Source organism: Microtus oregoni, unplaced genomic scaffold, assembly GCF_018167655.1.
Source record: "Microtus oregoni isolate MIOR12 unplaced genomic scaffold, Mior012 000049F_ref0000343, whole genome shotgun sequence".
NCBI lineage: Eukaryota > Metazoa > Chordata > Mammalia > Rodentia > Cricetidae > Microtus > Microtus oregoni.
Genome location: NW_024543223.1, coordinates 467,742 through 481,927, shown reverse-complemented (window position 1 = coordinate 481,927; position 14,186 = coordinate 467,742). Strand labels below are relative to the sequence as shown.

The window sequence follows — 14,186 nt, the reverse complement described above, 5'->3', positions numbered from 1 at the left end:
ACTGATTTTAAACTTAGACATCAATACCTAAAACCAGACAAGGAATAACTTTTTTTTCCAGATACTAATGTTATTTTATAAACTTATTTGAAAGATCAATTAAATGTGAAACATGACTTCCAAATGTTTCCATGGCAGTTAATATCAACATCTTAACAGATTATTCCAGAATTAGAGGTATTTTTTTTTAAAGACAGTTTTACTGTTTTTGTCCTGGAACTTGCTATGTAAACCAGGCTGGTCCACCTGCCTTTGCCTCCCCATGTTGGGATTAAAGGCTTGTGCTACATGCCCAGCTGAGATAATTAATTCTTGAAAATATAAACAATATATACTTTCTAGAATCTGTTACCTTTGGCATTTTCAAGTGTTGGTGGCTGAAGTCAGCATATCACACATTCTACCAATGAAATAGTCTCCTACCTCCTGGTCAATCCTATACCACTCCCCCAAATATTTCTGCAGTGCTGGTACACAATCTACCACTGAACTCCAGCTGAGAAGTATTTAATTACTTAATTTGACTGGTGGAAGGCTGCATATGTACATATCATGCACGGTGTATATGCGAAGGTCAGAAAACAATTTAGAATTTGGTTCTCTCCCTCATATGTGGAAGTTGGGGGAATCAAACTCAGGATAGGTGGCAAGCTCTTTTCCCTCAAAGAGCTATTTCTCTTGCCCCTGGCCTAGGTTTTTACACAGACTTACATATTGGCAAAAGCCGAGGAATAGTAATTTTAAAAGCCGACTCCAGTAGTCAATGTGCAACTACTCGCAAGTTATATAATAACTATATATATATATATATATATATATATATATATATATATATATAATTTTCTCATCTACAAAAGGTCAAAACAAAAGATGATCTTCCTCTGAAGAACTGCAATGATGACTAAATTAAGCATAATAAAATATATAGACGAGACCAAGACTACAGTGAAATGCTTATTTTGAGCCTAGAAGTTAAAAAAAGCCTATTTTCAGTTTTTTTTTTTTGGTTTTTCGAGACGGGGTTTCTCTGTGGTTTTTGGAGCCTGTCCTGGAACTAGCTCTTGTAGACCAGGCTGGTCTCGAACTCACAGAGATCCGCCTGCCTCTGCCTACCGAGTGCTGGGATTAAAGGCGTGCGCCACCACCGCCCGGCCTATTTTCAGTTTTAAAATGGTTTCATTTACAACAAACCCTCATTGTAAAAGATTAAAGTTACCGAGTTTTTAAAGATTAGAAAATATCACTACTAGTTACTTGCATATAATTTTTAAAAAATATCTGCTAGCTACTGTTTTAGTGGTCAACGAAAACATCTTTTTGTTGTTGTTGTTGTCTTTTTTTAAGATAGGGTTTCTCTGTGTAGCCCTGGCTGTCCTCGAACTCAGAGATTGGCTTTCAGAGTGCTGAGATTAAAGGCATGTGCCACTATAGCCTAGCTAAACTGAAACATCTTTATTGAAAATATAACTACACATCCTTGTCTTTGGGATTACCTGGGTGGTCTGTGCATATCCTTGAGTTGGCTGGGCGGTGTAAGCACTGTAGCTGCAAAAAGAATTAAACACGAGAATTGAATACAGAACATCTGACTGTGCGACTATATCCTTTATAGTTACAAAACATTAAATGTGGACAAAGTACTGTTGCAGAAGGCTGACTTACCCCTGCTGGGCTGCAGCTTGGCTGTAGGTACTATAATCTAGAAGAAACAAGAAAAAAAATTATTAGTATAGACAAGGAATAGTAGACAAGAGGAATAATTCAGGCAGCAAAGGTTAATTCTTTAAATATATCATTTCTCAACACCAAACCAATTAACTTACGTCAGTTAAATGCACAAAGTCTGAATATGGTGCTAACTAATGAGGTCAAGATCACTTGAGTTGGCAGCGATACCTTACATATCCTGCATACTCCCATGACCATAACCCATCTCAACCACAAGCTATCAATTCAAACACATGATCATTATCTCAAGGCTAATAAAAACTAAGACCACAAAACACGATCAACTTTACAGTCATAAAAAAGGACCCTCACAAAAGTACTAGAATCCACCCCACTCCCCTGCTTTTCTAGACAGGGTTTCTCTGTGTAGCCCTGGTAGTCCTGGAACTCACTCTGTAGACCATGGTGGCCTCAGGCTCAGGTTCAGCTGCCCCCTCCCACTAAAGGCGTGCAGCACCAGTCCCAGCATTTTTGTTTTTGAAATAGGGTCTCTCTAAATAAGCTCAAACTCTGATCCACCTGCCTCTGCCTGCCTCCCCAGGGCTGGGATTACAGAAATGAGCTACTATGTCCAGCTTCTATCAATCAGTCTATCACTTTAGTAAGACCACCACAATTCCCTCTAACATTACAGGGAAACAATGACAAAAAATTCAACAGCTATTAAATCTAAAAGGGGCCTGTTATCAGAGATTTATCTTCATAGTAATGAAAAAACTAGAAACCCCAGGGAGGCCAAGGTAAAGGATGGAGTACATCCATGGTTGGAACACACGCATATTCTCACGACTATAAGGTGGCACCTGTGGATGCCCTGGGTTCCAACTCCAACAGCATGCACACACAACTGAAGCAAGGTTAACAGAATCCTAGAAATTGGCAAGGATGAGAAAGCACTTAATAGGCCTAGGGGAAAAAATTATTCTAGGCTCACTATTGTCATTTCCAAAAACTTGAAATTATTTCAACCTAAAAAAGCCACAAATTTTCTTCTCTCTAAATAAGTCCAGCTATCATTTTCTTTCTCATATGTAATTTATACTATATCAAAAGGAATTAGCTTGGTGAGGTGGCATATGTTTTTAATGTCAGCACTCAGGAAGCAGAGGCATGTGGGTTTGAGTTTTAGGCCAGCATGGTCTACATAGTGAATGTGTTCTAGCACAGCCAGAACTATGAAAGACCCTGTTTCAAAAACACCAAAAAGGGACTAAATTTAGTCTATACAGGTATCAAGTGATGAAAATAAATGCTTAAAATTTCAAATCACCACTGAATTAAAGTTCTGCAAGTTTGGGGGCATTTTTTTTTTAAGGCAGAGAAAATTTTTTTTTGTTTTGTTTTTCCTTCCATTTTTTGAGACAGGGTTTCTCTGTAGCTTTGGAGCCTGTCCTGGAACTAGCTCCCTTAGACCAAGTAGGCCTTGAACTCACAGAGAGGGCGTAACAGGGTTTCTCCGTGTAACTGTTCTCTGGCTGTCTTGGAACTTGCTTTGCAGACCAGGCTGGTCCTGAACTCTGCCTGCCTCTGCAGTTTGAGGTTGGCCTCAAACTCAGATCCACCTGCCTCTGCCTCCCAACTGTTAGGATTAAAGGCCTGTGCCACTATTACCCAGTGAGCAAATATTTTCAAATAATTCTACCTAATTATTTTCCCTTTATAAGAATACATATCTTCTTTGGTGTTCAAAGACAGCACTGCCATTAAGAGAGAACAAAAGGGTCCTTTCTTTTCCAATCAGAAAGCAGTCAGTCCCTAATCCAAAAGCAACAGTTGACATCTTTATAGAGGGGATCTTCCCCACTCCATGCAATCCAAAGCATGCTTCACAATATCCTGGCCAAGAGTACTTTCCTGAACCCATCTCTTATAAGCTGAATTTCTTTCTACCTTTTTGCACCTCATGTGACTATTTCTCTCCTCTAGACCCTTAATTTCAGAGCCTGCTCATCAATGTCATCAGTAAGCTGTCCAAAAGATATCTACAACAAAAAAATGTTCAACAAAATCCTATTGCTTTTTTGAGACAGGATCTGACTACATGGCTGGCAGACCAAGCTAGTCTCAAACTTGCTACAGACCCTATACCGCTCTCTCTACAATTTAAATGCTGAGAATTACAGGTGTGTGCCACCGTGCCTACTAGTTACTTTTTTTGTTTGATTTTTTTTTCTTTTTTTGGTTTTTCGAGACAGGGTTTCTCTGTAGCTTTGGAGCCTGTCCTGGAACTAGCTCTGTAGATCAGGCTGGTCTCGAACTCACAGAGATCCGCCTGCCTCTGCCTCCCAGTGCTGGGATTAAAGGCGTGCGCCACCATCGCCCAGCTGTTTGATTTTTTTTCGAGACAGGGTCTCAACATGTAGCTCTGGCTGTCTTGGAACTCACTACATAGACCAGCCTGATCTTGAACTCTGCCTGCCTCTGCTCCCCAAATTGTAGGATTAAACTATGGCTATTTGTCACATTCTTTATATGAAATAAAAAATTGTAAAACACCTCCTTCCATGTAGTGTTTGTAAAATACACCAACAAAGCATGTAAACCCAAATATTGCAACCTTCATTTTGTTGAGGTTTCTATGTAAAAAATGATTTTGAGTTACTGGCATTAAGCTCAATGTTTACAAAAGACTTACACAAGAGCAGTTATGTAAAACTGGCAAAGCTGATACAGAACAGCTAACCACCTCAGATCAGCATGAAACCAGAGGATTTGGTGGGAGAAGCAACCCCCAACTCATGTTTATCTACTTAACAGCACACAAGCCTCCTACTGTCTCAAACATGACACTGAAACAATGGCCAGATAAGTTAACAATCAAAAAACCATGCCCAACTATACAGTGAAAGAAGCAGATAAAGGGTATGATGGGTGGGAAGGGCTCAAGAATGCTGGCAACGTTATTCTTGTTCTGACAGTAGTTATTTGGGTATTGTAATTCTGCTTTATTGAACATACTCTGTAGGCACTATTGCACAAGATGTAGATGAGGGGGAAAACCATTATTCCCTAAGGCAGCGGCTTACAACTCAGGGTAGTCATTAGCCAAGCTGTAGAGATTTGGAGGTTTAGGCTACATAATGTATTAAAGTCAGCAAGGGAGATTTCCTGGTACCCAAAAGCTTTAAGGACTGAAGAGCTCAAGAAAACTTTTTTCCCCCCAAGACAAGGTTCCTCTGTGTAGCCCTGGCTATCCTGGAACTCACTCTGTAAGACCAGGTTGGCCATGATCTGCTACCTCTACTGGAACTAAAGGTGTGTGCCACCACCACCAGGCATCAAGAAAACTTTAGCTAAACTATTTTTCAGGAAAGGACGCTAAGTCCTAAACAAGTTCCCTCAGCAAGGGCAGGACTATGGATATAGCAGAGCATGGCTTTTTTTAAAACTTTATTTAACTTTATTTTATGCACATTGGTATAATAACGATGTCAGAGTCTCTGGAACTGGAGTTACAGACAGTTGTGAGCTGCCATGTGGGTGCTGGGTCCTCTGGAGGAGTAGCCAGTGCTCTTAAGCACTGAGCCATCTCACTGTGCCCCAGAGCATGGTTTCTAACTCGAATATGGTTCGTGGCAGTCTTCAGCAAAAAGGATTTAAACACAGATGACTAAAAAGTGCCAATGATCTACCAAGCAAAAATCTGCAATTGCCTTCTTGGGCTTTAGCGGGTAAGAGAAGCGTAGAAGGAAGGCTCACTGCTGAAATCATTTCCCACCAGAATGTACTGGGCTGTAGCTTCTCAGTCTTTCTCTTAGGGACACTCTTGGTAGCCTGGCATCAAAAGCCAGCATTTACCTGTTTACTGACTTACACCGTTGGCATCGCCAAACTGTGATGCTGGAACTTTTCCCAAGGACAAAGGACCCAGAGCTTCTCTTGTCTTCCCCTTCGATTTCTCCTACTGTCTCCAAGGCCACATATCAGACCCCTAATTCCTCCAGACGAAAAAAAGATCGCCACTGTGCACCAAACTGCTGGTGAAGCCTAGGCTATACTCACTCGCTCATTAAGGACCACAACACTCATCGCGTCCCCGAGCTCCTAGCCGCCCACTTTCAAAGTCCGTCTTCTTTCCCTGGCCTCGATAGGACCAAGAAAGAAGCCTGCTGGTTTAACGAGCAGGTCTACAGAAACGTGCTGGGTGAGGCTTTCTGTTTCTCCTGGATCAAAAACGCTAAACCCTTCTGGTTGAGTATCTGCTTCCCGGATCCAGACGGGCCTGGTTATACAACCGATGCCCGCGCCAAACGCTTGCTGAGCAAGGGACCCCGGGAAGCCACTGCTTTTTGGGTTAGGGAAGGTAGTGGGGTAACACATGATCAAATCGATGCCTCCGAAAGGATCTGTGGGACCCACTAGGTCTAAAGGCCGAGCGGGCTTTAGACCTCTGAGGTCGAGGCTGCGAGCCCTCCCGGGTGCGCCGAGCCAGGCCTGGAGTATAATGGGGCTCCCACTCATAAGCCGGCGCCCCTCAGCTCAGACAGTTGCGACGCCTTTTTGTTTGTTTTGAATCTGAGTTTCTATTCAAGAAACACCCTCAGGCTGGCAGCGGGAGGAGAGGTTACCGGGGCCACCGGCCGCGGCTTCTCGAGCCGCTACCCGACACCCCACCTCACGCGCCTTGGGGTCATGGGCCCGAGGCCCAACCGCGGTCCCCTCTGGGCCTCGGAGGCCGTAGGCCCCGCCCACGTGGCGGGAGGCCCGGGGCACCCGCACCGACAACCGCCACACAAAGGAGGCCAAGGCGGGCCCCGCACGCCCCAGCTACTGCGAGGCCCTCGCGCGCAACGCGGGCGCCGGAAGGTTCCAGAACCAGCCCGCCTGGTGGGGGAGGGGCGGGGGGAAGGGAACGCGGGACCCCCGAGCTCGTCGGGTGGCGGCGGGAACTCCAACCCCTCTCGGCAGCTCCACTCAGTCATCCCTGCCACCCCCAGAGACGAGCGCCCCCGAGTTTGGGTGTCCCAGCCGTCGCCAGCGCGACCGCGATCCCACTCCACTTACCCGTGGACGCCATTTTCTAGCCTTCCTCCTCGTTCTCTCAACGTCCGTCTCCCTCTCGCGGTCCCCCTAGGCGCCGCACTGCGCAGGCGCGAAATCCGCAGCCTCGGACGCTACCATAGGGCCAGGCCGCGGGGGTGGGCAAGGAGGTTTGAGCCAGTGATAAGCCGGTCCTTGGCGCCTGAAACCGGCGACCCAATCCTCTCCAAAGAGCCGGACGTGACGCGCGGGTTAAGAAAAAACACCTCAGCGGCCAGCGCGCTCGTGAGCGAATGTCCCCAACAAACCTCGGGGAGCTTCTGCACGAGGGTCGGGGTTGGAATGGTTACGCCCGCTGGCTCTAGGGACCGTCTCCGAAGAGTCTGTCCTGGAGGGAGACGGAGGCTGGCGGGAGGGCTGGGGGGGCGAAGGAGGGGGAGGGATCCCGGCCTGGAACAACTGCTGACTAATCGGCAGGCGGGATCACGCGCCCGTGTGTGCGCGCTGTGGGTTTCGGGCACCTAGGTCTCGGCCTGGAGCTGGCGGCCAGACTCCCAGGCGGGGCTCCCTCCACCCGGCCTTCCAGGGTAGGGGAGAACGTGCTTCGCAGAACCTTGGACGCGTGGCCCGAGAGAGCGGGGGAGGGGACTGAGGTCGGTCGGTCGGCTGGGTAGGGAGGCCGGCAATGCCGCGGCCGGCTCTAATAACGGTCGGAGTTGGGAAGCCCTGTAATCATCCTCCAGCCAGTACCCTTGTTTTAACAGAATAGAATAACCCAGGCCCACGAGATCGAGTACTTCCCCCTAAATTACAAAGCTGAATTCGACCCCGGGACTCCCCCCCTCTGTGCACCACCCGGAAGCATCTTCCCTGCCCTTGACTTCCCAGTCTGCCCTGGCTTCCCAGTAAGGTAGGCAGGGTGTGATGGTGCAGAACTGTGAGAGGTCCCTGACGAGGGCTCCAGAGGGCCACCGAGGCGGACTGTTAGCGAGTGAGGAACTGTCTTGTGACCAACCCCATGGACGGATTCAAACAGAAGCATGGCGGGCGGGCGAGGACTCGGAAGAAAGCAGGGCCCATGTGGGAGCAGTAGGCGCGTCACACCTTTCGAAGGATGGGAGTGGTTTCCCCGCTGAAGCTTAACGCCGCTGGGCTCTCCGATTCCCTGGCGAGAGGGGAGCAGATTGTCGTGGCCCCCGGTTTCCTATTTGTTGTAAACTCACTTCCTCAGATGAGATCCAGGCACCTGTTAGCTAGGGACTCCGCGTCTAAATAGGGTGCCCGTGAGTGTGGAGAGCTGCTCCATGTGCTGTGTGCTAGGAGCAGCAGCTGGGTTCATTACTTGATTCTTACGAGTTCCATTTTATTAATTGAAGATTCGGTTGGAGATAGAGGCGCAATGATACTGCGTGCCTAAGATGTGTGAGGCCCCCGTTTCCGTTTGCAACATCAAGAAAGAGAAGAGACTGATCCAGAGGACTCGAGACCTGGTTCCGAATGTCCATGGATCAGTCCCTTAGTGCTCAGGGATGGAATGGTTGTGAGAAGCTTCAATTTAGGTGACCCTGCCTCCAGGTAAGGGTGAAATGAGCCTGCTTTTCTAAACCCAGTGCCACAGGGGAAGGGCAGAGTTCACCCCAAATCCAGAGTTTACCCCAGCAGGATCTGGAGCCAGCTAATATGTCTTTCAATGAACACATTAACTGGAGATTGAGAGGGAATGTTAGGTCCAGATTGCGGGGACCCCCCCCCCCCCCGCAAACCACCATAGAGTCTGCACTCGTATGCAAAAGTGCAAAGAGCCTTTAGCCGGTCTGTGGTGGCGCACACCTTTAATCCCAGCGCTCGGGAGGCAGAGGCACGCAGATCTCAGTGAGTTCAAGGCCAGCCTGGGCTACAAGAGATAGTTCCAGAATAGGTTTCAAAGCTACAAGGAACCACGTCTAGAAAGACAGGGAAAAAAAAGCCTTTAATCAAGCTCCAGGTTGGACCATCCCATCTATTTTTTTTTAAAATGCGTGTGTGATTAAAGGCGTGCCCCATCAATGCCCAGTTGGGGTGTTAGGTATTTCCCCTTGGATGGTCTGTTCCCGGGTGGTCTCTGTTGAGCCTCTTTTCCTCCATTATTTCAAACCACTTGGGAGAAAATTCAAACTTTGTTCATTAGGATAAGATTCACAATGTGGGAAGGCGCATCAGAGTAAGTTGGAGGCTGTTTGTTGAGGGGATGGAGGTTAAGGACTCTGCAGGCAGAGATCTTCACGGTTCTGTCCTATAGGAAAGGATCTGCTTTCTGCCCTGAGTCATCCCAGGAGACTTGAGAGCATTGCTAGGGAGAGCTCGCAGGGCCTGCAGGCAAGGCTGGGTGTGAGGAAAGGGAAGGAAGAAAAGAAAGGGAGCATGACTGCTCCCAGAGTGTGCAGACCCTGAGCTGGGCCATGTGGGGACGGGAGGAAAGGAAGAGGGAGAGATGAGAACCAGGTGCAGCAGCCAGAGGGCCCACCATACACAGCAGGTAATCAAAGTCCCTGAGCTGGAGAAGTTTAGGGTGGGGGTATGCCAGCCAGGAGGGCTGGGGACCAGGGGACTGCTGGGAGAACCTGCCTGCCAGCATCTGCTTTGATATGTTAAATAGGAACCTCAGCCATTCGTCCTGGTTTGAAACCTAACTGGAGAAAAGCTTTGCTGGTTGGGCAGGGTATGACCTGTTTGGGGACCTGAGCTTGAACCAGCTGGGCCTTCACTTGTAAACTGTCTGCCTTCCGTAGTAATTAGGTGGTGCCTGGGTTTATTGGGAAAGAGCTGGGGGCCAAACTAGGTGCAATGGTGCAGATTGATGATCCAGTATTCAAAAGTCCAAGAAGACACTGGAGAATCTCACATCACAGGCTAGCTTGGGCTCCGTGTTGAGATTTTTTTTTTTTTGGTTTTTCGAGATAGGGTTTCTCTGTGGTTTTGGAACCTGTCCTGGAACTAGCTCTTGTAGACCAGGCTGGTATCAAACTCACAGAGATCCGCCTGCCTCTGCCTCCCAAGTGCTGGGATTAAAGGCGTGAGCCACCACCGCCCGGCTTGAGATTTTTTTTTTTAAACAAAACTTTTTTTAAAAATATTTATTATGTATATAGTATTCTGGGATGTTTGCTTACGTGCCAGAACAGGGCACCAGATCTCATTACAGATGGTTGTGAGCTACCATGTGGTTGCTGGGAATTGAACCCTAGGCCTCTGGAAGAGCAGCCAGTGATCTTAACCTCTGAGCCATCTCCCCAGCCCCCAAACAAGCAAAATTTTAAAAAAGAAAAAGCTGAGCCAGGTGTCGCCTTTAATCCCAGCACTTGGGAGATAGAGGCAGAGGCAGGCGGATCTCTGTGAGACCAGGCCATGCTGGTCTACAAGAGCTAGTTCCAGGACAGGCTCCAAAGAAACCCGTCTCAGAAAAAAAGGAAAAAAAAAAAAAAAACAACTGTGGGCCTCCAGTCTTTTCCCTTATGATGCTGTAAGCAAAATGTGTTGAGTTTTTTTGTTTGTTTGTTGTTTTTTTTTTTTTGGCTGACCTCTAATTCACAGAGATCTGCCTGTCTCTGCCTCCTGAGTGTTGGGATCAAAGGCATGCACCACTACTACCCTGCAGCAAAAGGTGTCTTAATCACCATTTCACAGACTGGGAAACTTGCCCACAGGCACACAGCAGAAGGCTGTAGCAGAAACCAGGGCTGGAGAGGGAACAGTGCCACAGTTATGAGCCACTTTGTAAGGCTTGGAATGTGGACTCCTGTAGTCCCACTTCAACCCCAAGCTGCTTGACCCATTGGTGGGTCTCATAAGGCCTCTTGTTCAAGGGCACCCGAGGCTATCCGGACTCCCTGAGGCGTGGAACACTAGAAAGCGGGGTGGGGGGTGGGGGAGCAGAGTCCAACTTTTCTGGTCCTGTATCTTCCACTAAGACACTTTCAGGGCCCACCAGACTCTCATGTCACCCAGGCTGGTTTTTCAACTCCATATGCAGCCAAGATCTAAATGTTTCTTTTATTTTTACAGCACTTGGGGAGCAAATCCAGGTGCCCATGTATGCTAGGTAAGCACTCCTGCTGCGTCTCTACTGGCCTTGGTCTCCTGAACCTCCTGCCTCCACCTCCTGAGTGCTAAGATTACAGGTGTGCACTACCACACTGGCCTCATCAGGACTTTAAGCATGGCCCATGGCCACCCCAGGCCTGTGGGCAGGTAGGATAGAAACGTGGCTGATAAGCACACAGGTTGGGCTTGATAAGCACACAGGCCAAGCTACTGGACCTGCCTCTGCTGGTTCAGTTTCTGCCTCTGTATAATGGGGCCATTGGTAAAGTAGTTGGGAGGGAGTCAGATAAAAGCAGCAAGGATGATTTGTTACTGTTTTTGTTTATTCCCAGTGTACAGCCTCAGGACCACCTTTGACCACCATCAACCAAACTATGCATGTCTGGGACTCTCCTGGCTCTCTGTCCCGGGCACTGCCCCTTGCCTCCTCAGTCCTGATGCTCCTGATGAGCTGCCTGTGGTTTTTGGGGGCTGGCCCCAGCCTCACATTGGCTCCAGAGCTGCTGCTGGACCCGTGGCAGGGTGAGGACCAGCTGCATGGCCCTTGGAAGCTAGAAACTCTAGGGCCTGAAGCCACTTAGTGGAATCAATGTGCAGCTCGTGATGGTCACAAGAATAGGACGCAGTGTCGCAGGGCAGGTTAGCTTACAGACATGCCCAGTTCGTCCATAGTTGAGAAGGAGGCAGAGAATCCTGTACAGAGGGCAAGGTGGAAAGCTGTGGGTGGGAGTTCTGATAGTGTCCCTTTCTGACAGCTTTCCCTGGAAAGAAGAAGTTAAATTTCTGCCAAACACGTACTTCCCACAAAGCCTCCGGTTTACATCTGAGGAACCCAAATGATGTTCAGAGAGGTTAAGCGATTTTTCTAAGGTCTTGCAGCTCTGTGGGAGTGAGAGGTTTTGGCAGGCAGTTTTCATTAGAACTTGTGCTATTAACCAGATGCAAAAAAAAGATTCAGTAACTGATAAACAGCTTCACTGTGCCTGGGGCATAGCACCACTTGGTAGCTGGTGGCAAGTGAGAAGACTGTGTGTTGGTTCCCTTCAATATACCTAGAGAGTAGCTGTGGTGTTGAGAAGCCTCTGGTCCCATCTACTGGCTTCTGGGTGGGGGAAACTGGCCTACCAGGTCGCCCTAGCAATGGCTAATCCAGCCCTCTAACCTAGCACCCTTCTTATTCTCAGTGCATCGGCTTCTGACCCATGCTCTGGGCCACACCGCACTGCCGGGCCTGCTCCTGAGCCTGCTGCTCCTGCCCACTCTGGGCTGGTGGCAGGAGTGCCATCTAGGCACTCTGCGCTTCCTGCACAACTCCGCCCTGCTTGCCCTGGCTGCTGGGCTGCTGGCTGTGCTGCTGGCAAGCCTCGGGGTGTCCAATGCAGCCGGAGGCTGTGGATATATGCCTGTCCATCTGGCCATGCTGGCAGGGCAGAGTTACTACCCTGGATGGCGTCAGGGGACATTGCCACCATGGCTGCTCCCATGGCTACTGCTGGCCCTGACCCTGCTGCTCAGCTCTGAGCCGCCCTTCCTGCAGCTCCTCTGTGGCCTTCTTGCTGGCCTAGCCTGTATCCTTTGCCTGAGCCCAGGGACCATGTGGACCTGTGGCCAGGCCTCCGGGGTGCCTTGGAAAGAAACGGTGTAAAGAAGTTCAATGTCAGGTGAACACCTGCTCCTGGCACATCTGTGCCATGCTCTGGGCTGGGGACAGGGCTCATGGCCAAGAAGAGGTGTCGGTTACAATCAAAGGACCCCATGGGATGCTTGGAATAGCTGAAGGGACCTGGAAGTCACTAACCTGGATCCTGTGTGAAGGTGGCATCAAAGCAAAGATTAGCAAAGAGGAAGGCTTAGGATGGGAGTGAGTGTGGGACTCTGGGAGCAGAAGGCCAACTTAGGGCTCATAGTACGGGTATCTTTGCTCCCAAAATATGGGAAAATAGCTACCATTTTTGGTGGTGATCATATAACCCTTCAGGCAGTCACAGGGAACCATTTCAGAATCCAGACACCAGCTACTTAAGTCTGGCTGACAGTAGGAGGACCTATCTCAGGTACACAGGGTTATGCAGTAGCCAAGAAAGTGGAAAATAAGGTTTTGGGAAGGCACATATGGTTCTTCCCGGCTGAGTAGTTTCAGGTAGGCAGTTTCCTTTTGTTCTCAGCTTCATCTGCTCATGTGGTCCTGGGGGATGCATCAAGGGGAGTCGCATGGGAATGCCCAGCACACTCTCCTCCCCCCAGTTCAGTTTGATTTTCCTTGACCTGCCGCCCTGCCCTGGGCAGGCAGACGCTGCTGGGGCCTTCCGGTGGCTGGAGCTCTCCGAGCGGAGATTGCAGGTGTTACAGGACAGTGTCCTTTGCAGGACTCTGGCCCAGTGGTGGCCACTGAGGCTCTTTCCCACCCCAGGCAATCTGACTGAACTGCCTGTCACTTATCCTGCTGTAGTGAGGTGAGGGCGATGCCAGGGGCTCAGTATTGGGTGGTGGAAGTTGTGACAGTGGCTGGCAGCCCAGGCCATCCGCCTCTCCCTACAGGCCTGCTACCCCTGGACCTCCTTACCTTGCTTCCCCAAGCTCCTGGTCTCACAGTGATGGTTCTGCCCAGCTTCCACCAGGCGTGGGACCCGTGCAGCCGGCATGGAAGGACTCCGAGAGGAGCCTGAAGTGGGCTGCGTCCAGCTTTGCCCCAGGAACCCCGATGTGGGCAGCCCTAGATGAGCAAATGCTACAGGAAGGGATCCAGGCTTCACTTCTTGATGCGTCAGCTCAGGGTCCTCAGAGCTTGACATGGTTGCCCAAGTCCTCTGGGTCTTCTCTACGGTAAGACAGGGTGGGCAGGGGTGTGTCTTCCCCGTGTGGGAGCCATGCATGCCCTGACATTTCCTCCTTTTCCCCACTGAGCAGGCTGCAGCAGCTAGAGCACATGGGATTCCCCACTGAGCAGGCCGCAGTAGCCTTGGCAGCTACAGGGCGTGTGGAGGGTGCAGTGTCACTGCTGGTTGAAGGGCTGGTAGAAACCGAGGCCGTAGCGACTGAGGGGAGGAGTGGTCCTGCCCACTGCAAGGGCACTGGACCCTCATAATCCAGGAAAAGAGCAGAATCTTCGGCCTGACCTGAGTCCTTGCCCAGTCTGCTGAGGGCATCCCTGAGGGCAGGAGTGGGCCCCAGCATGTTCTAATACTTTCTGAGAATAAAAGCTAATGTTTCCAACCTGGCCTCCTGAGTGGCAGTTGTGTCTGGCTCTTCTGTGTTGGCATGGGGAGGATGAAGGAATGAGTGGAGAAGGAGTGAATGGGTGGCTGGTGGCAGGAGGGTGACTTGTGTCTAGGCCCACAGGCCTCCTGCCCCAGTATCCTCAGCCTAGGTGGACCCTCTAGCTGCAGCATATAGAGACC

The 14,186-nt window shown here is 49.5% G+C and overlaps 2 protein-coding genes across 16 annotated transcripts in view; one reads left to right on the top strand and one right to left on the bottom strand.

The window, feature by feature from the left end:
* Ewsr1 (EWS RNA binding protein 1) overlaps positions 1–6,793 on the bottom strand; it is a 31,062-nt gene extending 24,269 nt beyond the window's left edge. For all 5 annotated transcript variants that reach the window (XM_041636249.1, XM_041636250.1, XM_041636251.1 and 2 more), the window contains exons 1-3: positions 6,733–6,793; positions 1,663–1,699; positions 1,494–1,545 (exon numbers count right to left, since the gene is read on the bottom strand). In XM_041636249.1, the coding sequence (XP_041492183.1) occupies positions 1,494–1,545; positions 1,663–1,699; positions 6,733–6,745 (102 nt within the window). In that variant the 5' untranslated portion in view covers positions 6,746–6,793. The remainder of the gene's footprint in view (positions 1–1,493; positions 1,546–1,662; positions 1,700–6,732) is intronic.
* A 95-nt stretch (positions 6,794–6,888) lies between these two features.
* Positions 6,889–14,006, top strand: Rhbdd3 (rhomboid domain containing 3). 11 transcript variants are annotated; one of them, XM_041636258.1, is made up of 9 exons: positions 6,890–6,993; positions 7,473–7,618; positions 8,085–8,283; positions 10,750–10,786; positions 11,121–11,310; positions 11,973–12,356; positions 13,079–13,241; positions 13,327–13,611; positions 13,696–14,006. In XM_041636258.1, the coding sequence occupies exons 5-9, from the start codon at positions 11,163–11,165 to the stop codon at positions 13,871–13,873; spliced, it is 1,158 nt and encodes a 385-aa protein (XP_041492192.1). In that variant the 5' UTR covers positions 6,890–6,993; positions 7,473–7,618; positions 8,085–8,283; positions 10,750–10,786; positions 11,121–11,162; the 3' UTR covers positions 13,874–14,006. The 11 variants fall into 11 exon arrangements, with proteins under 11 accessions (XP_041492197.1, XP_041492192.1, XP_041492190.1 ...); XM_041636256.1 differs by having other exon boundaries at positions 6,973–7,089; XM_041636257.1 differs by lacking the exon at positions 6,890–6,993 and adding an exon at positions 7,154–7,295.
* The last annotated feature ends 180 nt before the right edge of the window (positions 14,007–14,186 follow it).